General features: G+C 37.9%; 2 protein-coding genes across 4 annotated transcripts; both read right to left on the reverse strand.

Annotated features, from left to right (window-relative positions):
• On the reverse strand, positions 1-3,064 carry LOC119995473 (serine carboxypeptidase-like 35). Its single transcript, XM_038841985.1, has 9 exons — positions 2,869-3,064; positions 1,861-2,121; positions 1,680-1,781; positions 1,404-1,592; positions 1,225-1,310; positions 863-1,132; positions 637-776; positions 435-527; positions 1-326 (listed from the first exon to the last, which is right to left on the reverse strand). The coding sequence occupies exons 2-9, from the start codon at positions 2,114-2,116 to the stop codon at positions 74-76; spliced, it is 1,389 nt and encodes a 462-aa protein (XP_038697913.1). The 5' UTR covers positions 2,117-2,121; positions 2,869-3,064; the 3' UTR covers positions 1-73.
• Positions 3,065-9,896: 6,832 nt separating this feature from the next.
• LOC119993800 (pentatricopeptide repeat-containing protein At1g08070, chloroplastic-like) lies at positions 9,897-15,259 on the reverse strand. 3 transcript variants are annotated; one of them, XR_005466570.1, is made up of 5 exons: positions 15,155-15,259; positions 14,565-14,721; positions 10,806-10,947; positions 10,609-10,695; positions 9,897-10,077 (listed from the first exon to the last, which is right to left on the reverse strand). XR_005466570.1 is itself a non-coding variant. In XM_038841069.1 (3 exons), exon 3 carries the CDS (start codon positions 14,094-14,096, stop codon positions 12,309-12,311), a length of 1,788 nt encoding a protein of 595 aa, XP_038696997.1. In that variant the 5' UTR covers positions 14,097-14,471; positions 14,565-14,721; positions 15,155-15,259; the 3' UTR covers positions 12,008-12,308. The 3 variants fall into 3 exon arrangements, 1 of the variants encoding a protein (XP_038696997.1); XR_005466571.1 differs by lacking the exon at positions 14,565-14,721 and having other exon boundaries at positions 15,155-15,251; XM_038841069.1 differs by lacking the exons at positions 9,897-10,077; positions 10,609-10,695; positions 10,806-10,947 and adding an exon at positions 12,008-14,471.
• Between the last annotated feature and the right edge of the window lie 56 nt (positions 15,260-15,315).

Genomic DNA, 15,315 nt, shown 5'->3' on the forward strand with positions numbered 1-15,315 from the left:
TGATTAATTAAAATACTGTTGTTTTAATTATTTTTTAACAGAGAGACGTTAAATACACCAACTGATAATTTAACTAGAAGCGGGGCAACCTTCTGTTTGCGAGGAAATGACTAAATACAAAAAGCGATTCTCCGGGCTTGTCAACCGGGACTTGGTGTCCTGCTCCGGTCACAGTGACAAATGTGATCCCCTCTTTGTAGGTTTGCACCTGCCCGGCCACCTCACCATTCTTGAACCAGTGTCTCCATTCCTCCTCCACTTTTAACCCCATTATAGCAATGCTATAATTTGTGGAGGTCACTGGCACTCTCCCATCGAACTCCCCACTGTTCCACAATCAATTACCATTCTTATTAAAACTCTCAGTAGTGAGAAAAATATTGTACTCTTTCTTTGACAAAGCAAAATTTTGATTCCTGAATTGTGTATCTTACCTAAAGATCCAAATGCGCTGGCCGGCGTCCAGGAGCTTCCGAATGGTGGGCAGTACACTAGTAGGAGAGTCAATCCACCTCCTAATTATAGGACTGCACAAGCCAAAAAAATTCCACAAATTTATCCATTTCCTTTCATATGAATTCTGTAGTAATTAATTTCATTAAACTGAGAAGGTGGAAATTTGGCATTGTAAGATACCTGCATATCCAGAACGGATAGGGCAATCCAGTGACATTGGCGTGCAGGGCGAGCTGGACGTCCGGCCTGTTGAAATATGGCGTCGCATAGTCACTGCACATATCACGTTTATGCGGCACTCCCTTACCCCGCAATACATCCTGAAAATCAACATTTAACAAAAACTATCAGTACTTTTTATAAGCATTCTAATTTTTATTTTGTAAAACAGAGTATAATTACTTACATGATGAAAGGCGTTCACAACAAAACTTGACGGAGAGATGTTGCCAATATTCTGACAGACTGGCCTATGAATGTTGAACATGTCGATCTCAGCATAAGCTTCAGCGAGGCCTTCGAAAGCAACAACACATTCTTCAGTTTGATTGAAGTTGTTGAAGTTGCATTCTTTTTCGATATCTCGGTATGTTTCACCCGAGATAACCCCGTGGCTGTGTGCATAATCGACTATGCCATCAGCATCAGTAGGATCGTTGATCACAACGTTCCCCATCTGTTTTTCAATCACCATTGTCATTTCATTATGTTTTCTTTAAATATTTGTTCACCAAAAATTTAACCGCAAGAAAAAAAAAATAATCATACCATGATGCCTTTGAGATTGATGGAGTCTTTAGCAGCTCCTTTATTCCAGTCCATGATTAGATCAGCAAGTTGTGGAGCAAAATGGCCTGATCACAAAGACAGTAGAATATGTAAGTAATAATTAACCTGTAGCTACAGTGATAAAAAATCATAATCCAAAATTAAGGTTCTACTCTTACCGGCATAGCTCTCCCCACTGATGTAGAGTTGCTTGGTCTTGAAGTTTGGAAACTTCTTATACCAATTGACTAGAAAGGCTAAGTTGTCAAGGGCGGTCGAATGATCTCCGACCAAGTCATAATCCTGAGAGTTGTTGCTATATGAAAACCCCACTCCCACCGGGGTCTCCAGGAACAACATGTTTGCCACTACAAATATATATCGACACAAACACATGATTGATTAGAATGGATTTCGGCTCTAATCAGCTTATAATGCAATAATCATGATTATACCTTTGTTCCATGAAAATGGGTTGAGCTGAAACTGCGACCCGTCGAGAAGGAAGGGCCCTATCTCTAGTGCAGCACCTTCAGCTACAGAGGAGCATCCGGGTCCTGATCAACCACATTTCAGAGCTAGTTAGATTCTCAAATTTACAAAAATAATAATGAAACATATGAAATAGTAACACACCTCCATTAAGCCAGACCACGACGGGTTTTTCAGCGGCATCGGTTGCTGCTTCCAAGAACCAGTAGAACATAGCTTTAGTGTCGTTCGGATAGAGTTTGATACTCCCCGCGTAATGCTCAAACTTGACCGGAGGCTGCCCTGGCAAGTTCGTGACTTTGTCAGCTTGTTGCGCTGACAAAGTGTTTTCATCCAAATATGGTGCAGCGATGGCCAGGAGAGCCAATAGGAGGGACCAAACGTTTGCTATGAGGCCCATGATCACTGTTATTGAAACGAAAAGGGATTTCAGTTCAAAATTCCACCAGAGAAACCGGCCGGGATACAAGTAAAAATGTCAGAACTCAGAACAACAACCTCTGCCACTTCCCACCCAAAATATTCTTCAACAGAGCACAAGTCCAATTAAAAATCAATGGAATCAATTACTATTTACTATATGGTATGGAGAAAGAAACTTTGGCTCCGTTGAAGGAGATTGGAAAGTAGAAAGAAGGACCAAGAGGAGAGGACAACAGACAATGGGTGGTGATTACGAAGACTGCTCTCATTCTTGCTATTGTACCTATAAAAGCAAGAAGGAGAGCAAATCTTCCATGCATGCCAAAAAGAACTGTAAATTGGAATGTGCAGGGATTACATAATCAGATTAAAAAGATAGTGAATAAAAGGGAAAGGAAATTAATATGATCTCTGTACATGCAGGAGACAATATTGTTTAGATGAAGAGCAGTCAAACTGAATCCCTGCCATATGTATTATATATGCTCCAAACATAGATAAACAAACTGTAATTCAAGAACAGAGCATTCTAATATTGGAAAGCAATCCACATAGACAAAGTGATGAAGCGAAGCTGACAACAAAAGAAGGTTCAATCCGATTGAAAATATGAGAGCCGTAGGCATATATACATAAATAAATCACTCAACAGTTAACACTCATATCAATACAGTATAGATGCGTCAAACAACAGCGAGTGAGCGAGCGAGCAAAGGAGCAAGAATTTACCTTGCCGGAGAGTGAATGATTCAATTAAGCAGAGAGTGAGTGAGTGAGCGAGCGAGCGAGCGAGCAAGAGAGGACTGGCAAGAGCAGAATGCTGCAAAGTGCGAGATCAGAGGAATTTTATGACGAGTCGAAGTGAGAAAGGATGGAGGGTTGCAATGTGGTTTGATGGGTCTGCCAATCAAGAGGAGTAGTGGGAGGTAGATGATATAGAAATCAAGACATAATTTCGATGAATGTTGGTAGTAGTGGGCGTCTGGTATTTATAGTTAAAAACAGTACTCTCCAACTTGCATGGTTAGGACATGGGCAAGGTCCATAGTGAGTATAAAGTGGAATCAATCAATTATCAATGGGTGCCAACTTGGTTAGACAGGAGCAGACTCACAAGATTCTGGCTCATATGTGTTTATCATTATGAAGATAATAATGTAATTATTAATTTTTGAAAAATAACTAAATTTATTAAAGAAAATTGGTAGTACATATGAGCCAGAATCTTGTCAAATCAAGGTTAAACTTCTTAATATATTGTATCTGATATATATGTTTTTTTTATAATGTACGCCCGTTATGCACCACCTCTCATCTAAATCCTTTCAAACACGTAACTTGGCATAACGAATAATGCCCCCTAAGAGGGAAAGTTAGTTAATAATAGATATAAAATTCACGTGTGTAAAGTTGGAGAGAAAAAAGCTTTGAAATAAGAAAGGCAAATGACAGATATATTGTTTACTTTAATGTGGAGACTCAAAGTTGAGGAATTGCGCTTATTCGAGAGTAGAGAAAGAGACTTTTGTTTGAAAGCATGAGTGAACTTGGGATATTAGGGATTTGAGAGTATTTTGGTCTGTTGATTGTTTGACACCTAAGAAATGTCGTTTGTCATATTATTGAAATATAATATTGTTTAGTAGTCAATCTGCCACATCAGCGAGCAGTGGCGGACCCAGGACTTGGGATCACTGGGGCACATAAAAAGTGTTGCAGGGTTTCGAGGGCGTTGCCTTCGGAGTGTTTTTTTTCCTGAGTTCTTTATGTCATGGTTTCACAATTAATGAATATATACCACAAATACAATTACACATTAATAATACTTTACAACAAAATTCACAGAAAAATTGGACTTCAATTTAACTTAGAAAAATTGGACTTCAATTTAACTTCTGTTCACAATAAAATTCTATTCAGAGCAATTTACAACAACTCACTATGGCTATTGGTTGGCCTGGAAAACACACTCAACAACCAGATAACAAAAACTCTCCAAGACTCCAACTGAAAAAAAAAATGAAATTTTTTGTCGAGTTCGGATTCGGATGCTTCGAAAGAATGCTTCATTGTACATACGATTAGTCTAATCAAATGTTAGCTTTTAGGGCACACCGCAAACAAGTGATTTTGTGGTATTTTCTCACTTATGGACTCCAACTTCTAACTTTTAAGTAGTGGCCTTGTGGTCTTGTGGGTTAAATTCACTTTAATGGGGCCTCAATTTCTTGAGTGAGGGGCCTACCCAAAAAATGCTAAATAATTTAATATATTTATGTTTTTTTTTGGGCCACTGGGGGCATGTGTTCCCAGTGGTAAGGGTAAATGCAATGGTGAAGTGGTATTGGGCCAACAAAGATATTGTCTTTTACTGATGTGGTTGTATTGTAAAATGTGTTTTGCTTATGTGACTGTATTGGGATAAGTGTTTTGCTGATGTGGATGTATTGATATTTGATGTTTTGATGTAGTTTTGTTGTGGATAATATGGAGGAATGGAATGTTGTTGGGTTGGGTGGAAAGAGAAAGTGTGTGTGAAGAAAACGTTTATAGAAATTTGTGTTTTGCTGATGTGGCTGTATTAGAATTCGTGTTTGACTTGACTTTTTGTGTAATAGAGGTGGGACCGGGCCAACAAAAATGTTGGCCTAGCAAATTAATTCCCATTGCATTTGCCCTAATACACTAGGTCCACCTCTGTCAACAAGTTGATTGATTGTAATTGATAAATTTTGATCAGGTTGATCAAATTGACACAAATTTAATTTTAGATGATTGAATTGATATATTTTGACGATCAGTGATCAAAATGAAACACGACCAATTTTTCGGTGAACACATATTTTACTAACCCATTTAACTTTTGTTGTTTCAAGCACTTGAAATCAGGAGTGGGCAAAGTACAATTTCATTATCAATTTTCCTTTTTTGGAAAAAGATAAGTGTGGGTACCGCACATGCAATTCCATTTCAATTTCCTATATTGATGTGTTGTCGAATTGATATGTTCATTTAGTCATGGTGGGAGCCATGTGTGTAACGATTAAAGAGCCCTTCCTTTTTGTTATTATTGTGTTCATTTTACTTTTCATTCGCTAGAAATGAATGATCTACTTCCAGGTTATACTTTTCATTCGCTAGAACCGCTTCTTCTATGCCGTTTTGTCCTTGTTACCAAACGACACTTGTTATTGAGGTTTTTGTTCGCCCCAACAACGCCTCCGTGGCTCGTACCATTGACCTTGTTCGTGTGGGGGAGAGCCACTACCATTACATCAAGCTCTCCCACACCAACTAGGTCAAGGGTACGAGCCACGGAGACGTTGTTGGGGCGAATAAAAACCTCAACAACAACACCCTATTCATATATATATATATATATATATTTTTTTTTTTTTGCTTATTAGATTTTCTTATTGAATTGTTGATGTTGATTCTACCAGTGTCATTATTTTTTTTTACAAACTTAATATTAATGACGCTATTCCTAGTAGCATTAACGTCAAATGACAAATAATGATGCCACATGTAATAACGTGAAGTGTTGTTTCAATTAAAAAATTTACAAACCAGTGCTATATTGATATTTAAAATTATAACACCATTTCCCTATTTTGTTTCGTTTGCCCTATTGAGTAATTCAAAGAAAATATAATACCATTTTATTTTTTGAAATATAACACCATTTGCATTGTCATATCCTCCTTCCCTCCCTCACTCTCTGTATAGGATGAGTATATGAGGTTTGCTGTCGTGATCATCCCACTGTAGCCCTTTTTGGGCTCTAATTTTTTTTGTAAAAATTATAAATGTGTAGTATTCAACCTAAAGAATCCAACGATATTTCTTATGTTAAAAACAAAAATCAAATTTATCACGATTGAAATATTGAATATTTTTTGGTTTATATCTGACGATTTATAATTGTTATGTTTTTTTATTGTTGAATTTGATTTTTGTTCCGAACAAAAAAAAATACGCTGCTTATATTACTGGATTCGTTAGGTCTAATACTACATATTTATGATTTTATTTTAAAAAGCAAAATTTGATGTAGGATTCAATGGAGCTACAACCATAAAAGCAGTACCTTCCATTTCTTGCATATATAGCTTTCGTTCTCCTTCTGCTTTCTTTCACTATCGAACGATTGGAAAACAAATTCATAACCAGAAAGTCTAGAAAAAAAGGTGAAGGCACCTACCTAGTTATCTTTATTTAAGTCGGCCTTACTCGGGCTAAGTTCAAGCAAAGATCAGTCCTTTAAGCTAAAAGCTTAAGTGATCAACTAGAAGATGCCACCTTCTCCATTGTATGGTGTGAGCAAATGGTCCAATCAAAACCTTCTTAAATTTATTCGACCTTTTTGTTTTTGTAGCTAGCGCTGCTTCATGTTCATTATTTTAATTCTCGGAAAACAAACAAGAAATTAAGTAATGAGGCCATGTGTATTATATGTACAGTATCAATGTATGTAGTGCGCATCCCTTTCTAATATCTAGGAATGGTTAGCAATAGCATACAGAGGGTGGATAATAACTGATGCTTGGAAGGGTTGTGGAAATTGCACATGCTCTGTTAATTTTTAAGGCTGTGAAAAAAATCGTTGAAACCGATTGGTTGGTTTTTTTAAAAGATTTTTTTACACATTTCTCCATTGAAAACATAACCGAACTAAAAAATGGTATCAAATATCGAAAAAAACTGATCTTTTGATTTGTTAAATTTATGCCAAAAAACCGACCATTAACACCATAAGAAAAAAGAAAATGAGGCTACATTTTCATAAACAGTTAAAACACTCATGCCTAAGCAGTCTGACGCAGGGTCTTGTTTGGCCTCCTATAAAAGCTCTCTTAATTTGTCCACTAGGCTCATCTTTGTTTTCTTTTGGGCCCACTCTAGCATCTTTTTTTATTTGTCATAACGAGAAATTAGTAAAAGAAATCATAAAATCACTCCACTATTTTGATTTTTGAATGGATGGCTGCCACTGGGCAGGTGGTCGCTTTCTTCGTTCTATACCCACCATTTATGTTTTCATCCAGAATTGCTAACCTTTAATGCAGAAAAAGAAGAAAAAGTAAGCGCGACAACGCTCATGGAGGGTCTTGTTTTCAAAATTGCTAAGAGAACCACTACAATCTCAATGCAGAAAAACATCTCAAACAAGAAAAAGCAAGCAACTACTTATGTTCATGCTCTGTAGTTGGCCGTGTGAAGGACAATGCGTACATTCATCAAACATGATGAAATTGCTTTCTCTGTGTTTCTCTATAAGAGGTAACCTCACCCACCTTTTCCCCATTTTGTCTCTGCCACTTGCGATCCCTTTCTTTGTGGTGGTATTCCCTTGATTACCTCTTACTAGCTAAAGTCTTGAAGAAGGAAAAGCAAGCAACCACACTCATGCAATCTGCAGTTGGGTAGTGCCAAATTCATGAAAAGGATGATGAAAATGCTCTCTCTCTCTCTCTGGTTCTCTAAGAGGTAACCTCACCCATGCACATTTTCCTTCCATTTGTTACCTATAAAAAGTTTGATGGGTGACATGCTAATTAACTTGGTATCTCCATAACTGATAAAGTATCATTCACAGTGGTTTGCACATTTATTATAGAGATAGTAGTACGCTAGTAGGCAGCTAGTGGGTAGAAGGTATTTCACATCAACTTTTTAGTTAAGGAACGATCCGGATTCTTTCATTCTATTCAACGTATATAGAGCATCAAAAGTGGGCACACTTATGCTCACACTCTAAATACATCAATTTTTGTGCAACTATCAATTTAACAAGTATTACATTTCAATACACCCACAATGGACATACTTGAGCCGACATTCAATACTCTTTTTTCTCTCTTCCTTTTCATCATCTCTCTCACTTTCTATCACCTCTCTCTTCTTTTTCATCATCTCTCTTCACCATTCATGAATCAAGAAACACTCCAAATATGGAGTAACTACAAATTTTTCATATGTTTTGATTCATTAAAAGAATCAAAGCATGAGAATCTTCAAACTTGAAGCACAGTAAAAGCAGCCAACATTATCGTGTGGAAAGGAATACATATTTGAATGCAAATGGCAACTTAGTGGTCTCCGTATTCTCGCTGAAATGAAGAAATAATGTGTAGTAACCGGTTTTCGTCCGACCAAAAAAATACAAATATTCGAAAGCCCATTTTTGGACCCACAAGCTTACAAAACTCATTTCCTTAACCCATGAACTCATAAATATTCCAAATTCATTTCTTTGATCCATGAGTCCAAATTTTGACCCATGATCCACCAATAAAAAGAGGGGACAACACATCATAAAAAGAGGATAAAAGAGAGAGAAAAGAGGTGGGTGGAAAAACAAGAGACAAAAGGACAAAAAAGGAGAGAAGGCGTGGGAGACAAAAAGGAAAAACAAAGAAAAAGAAAAAGCAAGTGGAGCAGGCGGCATGGGGAGAGTGGGTGGAGAAAAAGAAAGAAAAAAGGTGGCGGGAGGGAAAGAGATGGAGGAGGGGAGAGTGGGTGAAGAAAAAGAAAGAAGAAAGGTGGCGTGAGGGAAAGAGAAAGGAGAGGGGGTCGCAACACAGGAAAAAGCCAAGAGAAGAAAGGGAGCAGCCGCTGGAAGAGGAGAAAAACGGAGAGAAAGAAGGCGTTGCACAAGGAATCGGGCGGAATCGGAATCAGAGCATTAGAGCATTGATAGATTCGTGAGATAAGAAAAGGAGAGGTAATAATCGGCAATTTCTTTGTTATTTTTCGATATTGTTTCTAGTTTGATTTCCGGTATTGTATCTTTGAATCTTATGGTTCATGTTCTGGGATTTCTTCCTGATTTTGGTTTCTGGGTGTGTGATGTTCTTGGCTTATGGTTTATGGGTGTGATGTTTTGGGTTTCGGTTGCTGGTTTTGTGATGTTCTTGGTTGAATTGTTTGCTATTCTAATATCCGGTGATGGTGTCCTTAGCATGAGCTTTGTTAGCTTACTATTTGAGTCTGGATTTATGTGTATATATGCGATTATTAGTTGGTGTTCTGCCATGAGAGATTGACCATAATGAAATGAATTAGGATATGCACGTTGAGCTTTTATTGATTGCTGGTAGCTAGCTGTAGTTTATTCTTTTGTTTGATTTGGTTGTTGTGCTGATTCCGTGAGTTGGGTGCTAGTTGCCAGTTATTTGAATTGATCTTTGGAGTGAAATTAGTATAAGGATTCCATGTTTTGCTTGCTGGTTGCTGGTGATGATTGAAACTTCATGGTTTCGTTTGCCATATCCAGTTGCTATGTACAACTCAAAACTGTGTTTGTGTTTATTAATCTTTTACTGATGGTTCACGTTTGCTCCCATTGTGTTTGTGTTTGATTCTTGGACTGGGCTTAATCCCACTTGGGACCGGACCTGACTTCGTCTTGGGCCGGAGTGTGCATTTGGAGATTGGACCGGATTTGAGCAATGGATTCAAATACAAAGAGGAGTGCCAAAATAGAAAAACATGAAGGTGCATGCATCAGTAAGTCGACCAATGAACGTACATGTACCACAACTTGTACCACCATTGAACTACAGGACAAATTGCAAGAGTCGGGGCAGAAAAACCTCAATAACCTGTTGAAGCTCTGTAGGTGGAATGGAAGTAGTTTTTTGTCTGTTTATGGCTTATGAAACAAAAATCATATGATATAGATACATCCACACTTGCGGGAGTATGTCAAGAACTGGCAACTTGAGTGACAGTTAATACAAAAGGAGGAGAACAGAAGTTTTAGGTCTGAAGAACAAGGCTTTTGCCAAGAATCATGTCATCTGTAGAGAAATCAGCTTCTCTCCTGTATGTACCTTAAATCCATTTATAAGAGTCGGCAAGACCTTCCACCAGGTTAAGTTCTGGTTTCCATCCGAGCAGGTGCTTTGCTTTGTCAACGGATGCAAACAAATGCTGCAAGCATTCAATTATAAAGTCGTATACTACTATCAGTATCAGGTACTCAGGTTAATATCAACGATTTTAATCCAACTAACAAGAACCTGGTATTTAACAGAATATTAGATTTCATGAGATAGCCAGAGGACTCAAATATCAAAAAGGGAATGATTATACTAAGGTCTTACTGTTCCAGATTTGGTGGGCTGTGGGCATGGGTTCAACTTCAACTGCCTCTCATCCTAAAATAACAACGAAAACCTAGCTAATGTTCAGAAAAATTGGCAGATAAATTACACACACCGTTAATGTCATAAACAACATCAAACCCTTCAGCCGAGAGACTGGATTTCACAAAATCAAAGTCCTTCCCGTCTCCCTTCAAATACAAGATCTAGCAACCCATAACAAATAACCAACATTAGCCTAATAGGCACATGGTAGTACTTTTTTTTTCCTCACTGGAAAAACTACGTCAACTAGAAGAAGCTGAATTTCAAGAAAGCATGTTGAACTAGACACAACTATTTGGCAATAGCGTAATACCTTGGAAGAAAATTCAGCAAATTCGGATTCTCATTCGCCATGCAACTGTTGAGTGACCAGTGGTTTACCTCTAGTAAACAAGGTTACCTGCCAGAATACATTAGTAACGTACATGCAGACTTATTCCAGGTACAAAATCATTGAGCATTGACATCTGAAAAATTAATGCACCAATGTTAAAGAGAGACAGGTGATACCTGATGAGTGATGACCCTCTTTGACAAGGAGTCCTGACAAAAACACCCCAATGAATCTAGTGCCACCCATTATTAAAATTTTCTTCTCAATTGCTACTGTAACATGCAATGCTCCTTTTCGCTGCCAAGAGTTTCATTTCTACTGAAAGGTGGATGTGAACTTGTTTAGGGAAAACTCTAGTTACTCTATAACATTTCAGATCATTTAGTCATATTTGAAATATTTCTGCACAGCATTTTGAGTCATTTGCCACATTGAATCATAACTATCTGTAGTAAAAATTGGAAAACACACAATACTGAGTCCATAAATTAGTTAAAGATCATTTCTAGAACACATTTTCGGTCATATATTCATATATACATACCCATTGCTGAATCTATAACAGTCGAGTCATTTCTATACCATACTTTCAATCATTTTTCCATGTATTGAAATAGACTTTACCAAAGTAAATCCTGAATCATTTCTATACCACTTATAATAGCTCAACAAAGGCATTACAAGTGACAGTTCTCTGTGCTGCTATAAACTACTAACCCCAAAAGTTCTACACGCATAGTTTGACTAAATTAAACTGCAAAAGTTAGACAAAAAAGTAAAATTCTATCAGTGGGTAAAATGTTGCAAGAGCATATTCTCATTGAAAAATGCCAATATTTTCTTCAGGCGGATAGCTTTTGCATGTCTGCAACTTGAAAAGAAACAGGCAAACAACATATTCGTGACTCACAGGGGTTAACTAATATGGGAGTCAGCCAAAATTCTGACAACCAAGTCACTGTTCTCATATATGAGTGTCTTGGAAGTCGGAATTCACTAAGAAATTGCATCTTACGGGCGTTAAATAAATTTCTTACCATATTTCACCCAATGAGATAACGGAGGTACTTCCCATCTAAAAAGTTAATTTCAAAGGCACTCTCGATTAAGTCATCACACAAGTAAATCAAAGACATTTCATGGAAGACCAACTCATTGAAAATATTTGCCAGAAAAAGGGCCAGAGTCCGTGACGCATATTTGCCAGAAAAAGGGCCAAAGTCCGTGACGCAAAGTAGCGTGATGCAAGATTTGCTACTTGGATATGTTGATTCGACACACGAATATTAGGAGCAAGTATACTTAAATTTGTTGATTCGACAAACAAATATCATAATTACGAGTTCAATACTTTGTTGGTTCTAAGAATACCAAAGAATTGAAAATAAAACTAATTGTCTCTTAATTTTATTTCATGTTGTTACCAATAATCCACACATGAACAAAAACCCTACTTGAAGTGGTGAAAGAGATGTTGATCTCTCACCACAATGTCACGATTATAAACCCTAGAAACGAATTTCGCCACTATATGACAATCATTACAGATTCGTAGATTCTTCATTATTCTTATTGGGGTAGGCGGTGCAAGAGTGATAAGCCCAAACGCAATGGCGAGCTTTTCACTGTGCCTAAAGAGAGTAGTTTCTTTCTCTTCTTCATCAATGTCAAGGGAAATTTCATGTGTCTGGAGCATAACCTTCCATTTTCAATCTGCTAGCTATCTCATCCAATATATGCTCTATTTTCTTTATATGAGGATGAGTCTTATCTCGAGCAAGGAACTCATGAATTGTTCCATTCACTTCAATCATGCTACAACCTGGTGTCTTCACCATATTTTGCATCATCGTGCCCCTAATCTCGAGTACATCATTCCAATTACCTTTTGAAGCACATATATTGGATAATGAAACATGGAAGCCATCATGATCTGGATGAAGCTCCACAAGTTTTCTTCCAACCCTCTCCCCCATCTCATTATCACCATGTTTTCTACAAGCCCCAAGGAGTGCACCCCAAGTTTCCACATCTGGCGACATAGGCATACGCTCAATGAGTTGTTCTGCTTCCTTTAGGAAGCCTGCACGTCCTAGCAGATCAACCATGCATCCATAGTGCTTAACATTAGGTTTCATCCCCAACTCTTCAATCATGGACTTAAAATGACGACGCCCCTCGTCAACTAATCCCATTTGTTGACAAGCACTAAGTACCGCCACGAAGGTTATCTCATTAGGCACTATGGCATGCTTCTTCATCTCAGAAAACAAATGGAGTGACTTGTATACCAATCCATTCATGGCCAAGCCACGAATAAGAGTATTCCAAGTAGAAATCCCCTTTTCCTCCATCCCATCAAAAACATCCAATGCATTTTCCACACAGCCGCATTTCATATACATGTCTATGAGGGTTGTACCCAGCTTGACATTAATCTTTAGGCCATATTTCCTTAAATAAACATGTATCCATTTACCTTGATCAAGAGCAGCCAAGTGGGTACAAGCTGATATCACACTGACCAAAGTTGTTTCATCCGGACTGATTCGGTTGACTTGCATCTCTTGGAACAAAGACAAAGTCTCCGAAAATCGAGTATGTTGAGAGTAACCAGACATAATTGCACTCCAAGACACAATGTCCTTTACAGGCATTGAATCAAATAATGCCTTGGCTTTCTCAACTGACCCGCATTTCATGTACCCAGAGATCAAAGAATTCCAAGATATTTGGTCCAAAAGGTAACCTCCGTTAAACAAACATTCAGCAGCCATTATTTCCCCACAACTTGAATACATTTTAATTAAAGCATTTTGAAGACTAACATATGAATCAACCCCAACTTTCACAGCTAAACCATGGATCAACTTCCCTGCCTCAGCAGCCTTCAAATGTTCACATGCTGAAAGAACACTGACAACCACCACCTCATCCGCTGTAATTCCATTACCAATCATTTCAATAAACTTAACCAACGCTGCATCATATTTTTCATTTTTCTTAAAACAAGAAATCATAGCACTCCATGAAACCAAATCTTTCTTAGGCATGTTCTCGAATAACCTGCAAGCCTCGGTAACATAACCACTGCTACCAAACAAACCAATCATCGAATTAGAAGCAATAACATTTCTTTCAGGCATCCGATCATATATATACTTGGCCTCATCCACATCTCCAACATGAACATACCCAGCCAATATGGAATTCCATGAAACCAAGTCCAGCACAGGACTTTCATCAAACAATTTAAGAGCATCAATCACATTCCCACAAACAGAATACATGCTAATCAATGTGTTCTGTGCATAAACATCCGATTCAAAACCAGTTTTCAAAACATGACCATGTATCAATTTTCCTTCAAACTCGGCAAACCGAAGAGCACAAGCTTTAGCTAGAATTGGGTATGTATGGTTATCAGGACCCACATTATTCTTCATCATCAATTTATACAAATACATAGCTTCTTGAGGTGAGTTTCTCCGAATATACGCTCTGGCGAGGGTGTTATAGATGAAGCTATTTGGGTTCTCGATGTGAGTAAAGACTTGGAGAGAGTGGTCGATGGGAATGAAAGGTAAGTCAGTGGAGAACTTGAGGACTCTGCTTGCAGCGTAAGTGTCTTTGATGAAGCCAGTAAGGATTGTCTGAGAGAGAATCTGATGGAAAAGCTTGAAACTTTGGCATTGGCGCAAGTGGGTCTCTAGGATTGCGAGAGTTATGGTTGGTTTGAAGTTGGGTTTCGGATTGAAAGAGGATGTGGAGAGACGAGCCAGTTTCGCGAAGCTCTCCTTTTACAGGGTCCGTACCCAGAGAGGTGTGGAAGGGAAGGACCACTGCACTTTAAAGTGGATGCCCAACCAATCAACTTCAATAAAAGAAAATCCAAACGGCAACAATATTTACTGTTAAGCAAGCAGGATAAACACCTGAAAAATGAGACCAACAATTGTCGTTCCAGTCTTCCTAAAAGAAGGAGGCTTGACACCCTTTTGGGCAAGCATATCATTCCTTCTGCAAAAGTCAAAGCTGAATCCACCCTTGGGAGGGAGCCCCATAGCAGCGGTACTTTAATATCAAACATATCTACAAACAGAATGGAAGAAAGCGACTCATAAGGTATATGATTTAACACAAACACTAAGTTAATAAGCCAAAGACTACAAGAATAGTGTACTAAGAAGTAACATCGGGTTAATATGGCATCTATTTACAAACTTAACCTAATTTAAATCACCAGGAAAAAAAAATCTGCAATGGTGGGTCAGGCTAATGACATAATGCATCAAAAAATCGAAATATTATTAAGGACGATCATAAACCTAAGTTTCTATCTCGGCTCCGAAGAAGTGGAAGGAGAAACAAGAACAAGCAAATTAAAAACCTTCATACATCCACGAAGACATTGAAATATAAAATTGAACTCGAAACAAATCGAACCTAATCGAGTATTAGCGAACGTATCAAAAACTTTTCCCACAATGAATTTTGTTCCAGATCTAAGTATACTGAAACTTACAAGAAACAAAGACGGGTTGTGTTGCCGTGACCGGAGAGAACAGCGACGGAGGCGATTTTGAGCTAGAGAGAGCAACGACGCTTGAAGTTTAATAAAATTGAGACTTGGAAAAAAAGAAACCAACTTTTTTAACGCCGTTAATTTAATGGTTTTACTTCTGA

Source organism: Tripterygium wilfordii, chromosome 3 (assembly GCF_013401445.1).
Source record: "Tripterygium wilfordii isolate XIE 37 chromosome 3, ASM1340144v1, whole genome shotgun sequence".
Taxonomy (NCBI): domain Eukaryota; kingdom Viridiplantae; phylum Streptophyta; class Magnoliopsida; order Celastrales; family Celastraceae; genus Tripterygium; species Tripterygium wilfordii.